The 6,000-nt window shown below is 44.7% G+C and overlaps 1 protein-coding gene across 1 annotated transcript in view; it reads right to left on the bottom strand.

Moving 5' to 3' along the window:
- Nucleotides 1-4,310: 4,310 nt before the first annotated feature.
- LOC115045668 (voltage-dependent calcium channel subunit alpha-2/delta-3-like) overlaps nucleotides 4,311-6,000 on the bottom strand; it is a 112,209-nt gene continuing 110,519 nt past the window's right edge. The window contains exons 39-41 of the mRNA XM_029505454.1: nucleotides 5,585-5,697; nucleotides 4,564-4,646; nucleotides 4,311-4,432 (exon numbers count right to left, since the gene is read on the bottom strand). Of these exons, the coding sequence (XP_029361314.1) occupies nucleotides 4,340-4,432; nucleotides 4,564-4,646; nucleotides 5,585-5,697 (289 nt within the window). The 3' untranslated portion in view covers nucleotides 4,311-4,339. The remainder of the gene's footprint in view (nucleotides 4,433-4,563; nucleotides 4,647-5,584; nucleotides 5,698-6,000) is intronic.

The following is a 6,000-nucleotide window of genomic DNA, read 5'->3' as shown; positions in this document are numbered from 1 at the left end:
TAATTTACAATGTAGAAGTTTCTAAGATCGAACCGGCCCATCATGTAGACACATATCTGACAACAATCACATCTGTGTAGTCTCTTAAATTCAGGATGCACCTCGAAGTCGTCACATGAGTTAATGACAATCCGCCCCCCCGACTGTCAGCACAGTGATTGTGAACTATTGTGCCGGTCCATGAAAAAACTCTTGCTCTTCCAAGGGAGTCTCTGACAAGGGGTCGTCTTCAGACAGTGATGTCATTTTCTGAGCTGCTCAGCATAAATTGCCGTGGTGATATATCCCGGTAAGATTTGATCCAGCCTTTGTACGACTGGAAACCCGCGATTTGGTCTGAACTTATCTAAATACACCCAAGTCCCGCTTCATGGGACAGGCCCCCTGGGGCCAAATTGAGGCTGAGAACTAAGGTGTTGCTTTGCTATGAGGCATTATATGCTGAGACCACCTACTCCGCTGCAATCAGCCCGCCTTTTCCCTCCACTGCTTCCCTGACCTCCAATCCAGCTTTTCTCCTTCCTTCGCTTACTTTGCTTTCTTCACTTCTGACTGTCCGTTCTGTTCAGCAGGTCTACACTCTAAAAACAGCCTGGGTGCATTTGAGTGGCAGAGGCGAGGCAGGGCAGGGGGGGCTCCTGGGTCTCAATTTAGCCATTTCCTGTATGAAGGAGCCAATATGTATGCCCCTCCAGGCCATCGGTTCGCTTGCTATGTGTAACTAAATGAGGGTTTTTTGTTTTTTTACGCAAATGCAATGAGCTGGCTAAAAGCTATTCTTTTTAGATCGCAGCTACAAAGACTCAGCTGAATATGCAAATGTTGAAAAATCCTTCTCAGCTTGTTTGAGCAAACACAGAATGGAATGCTAAATATATGACTAGGATTTGTTTTGGTTTTGGTATTCAATATTTGGCTGATGAGGGAAAGCTGCCTGTACGATGGAAAACTTATGAACTACCAGCTGGCGAATTACGTGTACTCGTCTTCCCAAATATATACTAATCCTAATCAGAGCATAAAAACATTGAGATATAGTTTCTCAGCTTTGCACAAGCGTGCACGCACACGCACACAAACAGTATTAGTTCAGCTGGCTGTCAGTTCTTTAAGATCACCAAGAGGTCCGTAAGGCTGAAGGCTTTTCTTCCTGTCACAGTATGAGGTACACATCTAACTCTGTGTGTGTGTGTGTGTGTGAGTGTATGTTCTCAGCTGGCACCTCTCAACCTTGGCGTGTCTCCTGGCACCCGCAGGAACTAATTTGTCTTTGGGGTTTGGTTTGGTTTTGTCTCTGACATGTGTGTGTCTGTGTGTGTGTGTGTGTGTCTGTGTGTGTGTGTGTGTCTGTGGGTGGGTATGTGCATGATTGGCTGAGGTAGTCAAAAGGCCTGGTCATTATCACCCCTACAGCCAGCGAGCATGTGGCCAGAACAGCAGGGAATAAGGTAAAACAGGGTGGAGGAAGAGGTAAATAAGGATGGAGCTGAGAAACTAGGCTGTGAGGGCAAGAGGTGAAAATAATGACAGCATGTAAAAAAAATAAAAAAATAAAATAATGGATGTGTTCAATAAAGCATGGAATCCGTTCCCTTTCTTTTCTTTACAACTGCACACTCTGCAAACACATGAATACGTACACGCCGTGAGTTGCAGGGATGATATTTTGCCTGTCACTAATCAGAATGCCGGCAGCATCCTTTGTGTTTTCCCAGCTTGTCTTAGCTGTGGCTGGTTGTGGTCACTGGGCCTGTGTGTGGTCCTGGTGTGGTTCAGCTGCTCAGAATCATTTCCATTTAAACATATCTGTGGTCCTCAAAGCAAACCACCGATGTTATCCACTCCATTGGAGGTAACACCAAAAGTTTTGCCCTCTGTGTGACTGCCTCTGCATGTGCGCGTGTGCTGTCTTCATATTTGAAGAATGTGGGCGCTGCGCACAAATGCTAGAACGTGTGAACACGTGTGTGATTCATCGTCACCCGTCTTCCGGTGTATTAGCCGAGGAGAGTTCTCGTGAAGTGAAGAGAATGGCAAGCAAACAGGATGAGAGTGGTGTGTGTGCTGATGGATGGGGGTGTTTTGAACTGCAGGGCCCCCCGAGGGCATTGTGTCCTAGTGATCAGCGACTCCTCTCTCATGGCTAACCTCCCACCACAAACAGCAGTGCGGGTCGGATCAGCGGGAAGGAATGTGGATGCCTGCTCATAAACTACCGTCACTGACGTTTTACTCACTCGCTGCATCCTTGAACGTGTCTCTCTTGATGGACGGGGGTGATAGGTTGCGACTGGTCGCGTCAGCGTGAACATTTCTCTGCTGCGTCAAACCTGGAAAGACACACATATGCTGAGATGTTTTATTATTTTTTTGCAAAGCTGAATTTTCGCCATCGCCCGTAGGCTGACAGTACGAATATAAAATGTGTCTGAACACATGCATGCTTTTTGGCATTTGGATGGGTTATACCTACGTGTGTGGGGAAACAGAAATGAGTGTTTATCACCTGCAGGACCCTGAGGTGGCAAAAGGGCTGCCATTGGGGCAGCGGCCCAGAAAGAAGATTGCCTTCCCAAGTTTGTCTTTTCTACACGTACTGGATGCACTTTCGCATAAGTCATCTGGCAAAGAGGAAGAAATCAGACCAGATTAGATGTGTGTTGATTCAAAACAGCTCCAATCCCATTATACAGTGATAAATGACCCACCAGGGAGTCTTTGGACCATAACAAGAGGAAGGATGAACTGAGAATGATTAGAGAGTCACACAGTTCTGCTCGAGGGATAAGAGCAGGGACACAGTAGAGAACAGATTAGAGCGCTTGAATGCTGAGAATTACCTTGTCAGTGGAGGAGGAAGACGAGCTGGGCGGTGGGGAAGTGGGGCTGGTGAGCGGAGAGGTGGGTAAAGATGTGGGAAGAAGCATGTCCTGTTGTTCACCACAGGGACCTTGGTGTTGACATGAAGACCACAGCAGAGTGGCCTCCTTTTGGCACTGACAGAGAACTCTTAGTTTTTTTTCTTTCCCTCTTTAAATTCTTGTGCTCCATGTATGCACACACAAACACTCAACCGAAAGTCGGTCTGGCATAGCACACTAATCCTAGTTCTTGCATATATGCGCACATGGGTATGTTTGTTCGAAACTTTGATTGTTTATGTCTATTTCCTAAATAAATACAGATGTATGTTGTGGTTGGCCTTCAATTTCAGTGTCATGGTCTTTATTGTCTCTCTTTGTGTGGGGGATAAGCCTCTGGGGTAGAGGCATACATGAATGACAGAAGAGGAAAACACCAGATGCACACAGGCGTGCGCACACAGACACACATATACGCGCACGCACAAAAACCTGCCACATCTCACATCTCATGTGGAAGGCAAAAAACCGCCCCAACCATTTGAGCATATACTGTACTCATCAGTCAATGATCTATAGGGATCAGAACTGAGCCTTCCTTTTATGTCTATTGTTGTTTGCAGGGTCTGCTTTGTCAAAGAGCCTTTTGACAATAAACATACATTTTGATACATTTTATTTCAAAAGTACACAAACAGGACCAATATCGTTCAATAAGGCAAAGCTCAAATATTAATCACCACTCACGTCAGAGGACTCAAAATCTCATAGTCACAGTTTATGGGCATCACTTGCAAATCATAAATATTTTTTTTCTCCATATATACAGTATATATATATACACTTTTTTTTGACATGAAAAAAAAAAAAAAATCATTAGACAAACATTTCATTACAACCCCAGTCACATAGAATCATCTTCATCTTCAGTATTACTTTTTATCTTCTGAATCATTATTGTCCATGAAAAGTGGGCCAAGGAGAGGTACGGCTTTCATTCTCACCCAGGTGTTTTGTGGCTGTAATGCCCAGTTCAAAGCCCAGCTACATAACCCAGCCCTTAGCTGCTACCTGAAGGGACTGAACATAGTGAGTGTCACTGTTCATGGGTATTCCTGGACCACATGTGCAGTTTTTAAGCTACTAAGTGCATCGTTAGAATTATTACTATGTTTAAAAATTTGGATCTCCCCAACAACCTCTCTGACAGCCCATGTGAAATTGCTAAAGCACCTTAATGAGCTCTACTTATCAACTGTGATAGCAATCCAGTATCAATCCTTTCAAATAAGTGTCTTGACGTACGTCTGGACGTACCTTTGGGCTGGGGGCTTTGTAGGTGGTGAGTTGAAATTGAGCACAGTTATATGAGGGGCAGCAGGAGTGTTTTTTTTCAGTGGCATTGTTACATTTCTTTTGTATGCTCAGCCAAGCCGATCCAAGTCAGGTGCTGGATGGAGAGGCGTGGCTACCTCTGGTCACCTAGAGAACGGTGCCAAGAGGAGACAGAGCAGAGTTGCCGCAAGAGACGGGGTGAGACCTGAAGCTCCTCCACACTCCATTGAGTTCTCCTGGAGACAGAGGGACATATTACATGGATAGATGTGGAGTAATTTAATGAAAACACGAAGGCAGAATCAGAAGATGATGCACTGTCAAAGAGAATATTGCGTGTTTATGATTGTGCGTGTGGTGCAAATACCTCAGGGTGAAAGGGGTGGCAGGTATCTGGGCGCCTTCTGTCCTTTTGCATTTTCAATCTCTCACACTTAAGAGATTCATTATGTGCAGCTGAAGTCAAGGCAATAACAGACAGAGTGTACCCTCTGCAGGGTGTTTTCCTGCCGGAGTGCATTTCTTGATTATAATGGAAAGGAATGCATGATTCTGAGAGCAACGTGGAAACAGGCTCTTCTGAATGCAGGGATATTTTGCACAACCTGCAAAAAAATCTTCAAGCAATGTTTGATGAGTATTGTTTTGCTACTAAGCAACAGAATGGAAAGCTTTATGCTGCAGTAAGCACGATAAACAGTGGTCTACATGTATATACAGCACGACTGTACAATACAAAATTTCACATTGTAGGAAACTCCAACTCGGGTATGTGGTGACAAGCCGAGTCTGACAAGTTTGCATCCACTCTGAGCTGTGTCTGCTATTGATCAGTATCCTATCACTGTGTGCGCTGTTGAGTAATACGGCCCAAAGCATACGCATTCACAATGTGAAGAGCACTTGCAGTGAAGTGCAGATCTTTTCCCCACACAATGCTCCCATCTCTTTCATTCACGGAGGGGGTAAAGGACAAACACCGCCGTGTGTGTGTGTGTGTGTGTGTGGGGGGGGGGTTACCACAAATTCAGGCGCTCTCCATTACTTCTATCAGAGTAATCTCAATGTACACACACTGGCTATAATGAATCTGACAATGGAAGCAAGAAAACACAAGGAGGTAAAGTTGATTTTCTTTTTAAATACCAACATGGGAAGGTTGAAACAGATGGGTTGTATGATCCATTTAAGATCAAAGTAGAAAGCATCCATCCATCCATCAGTTTGTTTGAATGTTTGTTGGGATCACACATTATTATTAGTAATTTAATTAACATTTAATTTTGTTCAAAATGCTCTTATGTCCTATCCTCCTTCCATTATCTATACCACTACTGTACACTAGACCAACCCCCCCAGCTCTCCTGTCTTTGGTCAGTGAAGGATATACATGATTTCGATGGGGTCCATGGTGATTGGCTCAAACATGCCGCAGTCGCACTTGTTGTCCACCACCACCATGAAGAGATTACTGCTGGGGATCTGCTGGATCACAAAGGACCTGCCAATCACAGCCAGAGACAAAGAGATGAGGAAGGAAGAGGAGAGAGGGCGCATGGGAGGTTGAGAGCTGGATTGGCAAGTAAACAAAGCGCATGGGTATGATATTAATTTCCATGTGTGTCAGAGGATTTGTGTTGTGAGTGTTCACATTCTCTTCTGGCAGAGAAATGCGCTGAAGAGACTGTGCTTAATGCATGTGAAGAGGATGACTTGTCTCAACGCCAGCTGTCAATAAACATACAGAGACACAGACGGTCCCGCACTAATAGACAACCATATACTAAAGTTTACACACATACTT

Source organism: Echeneis naucrates, chromosome 7 (assembly GCF_900963305.1).
Source record: "Echeneis naucrates chromosome 7, fEcheNa1.1, whole genome shotgun sequence".
NCBI lineage: Eukaryota > Metazoa > Chordata > Actinopteri > Carangiformes > Echeneidae > Echeneis > Echeneis naucrates.
Note: the sequence above shows the minus strand (reverse complement) of the source record. Positions and strands in the feature narration are given on the sequence as shown.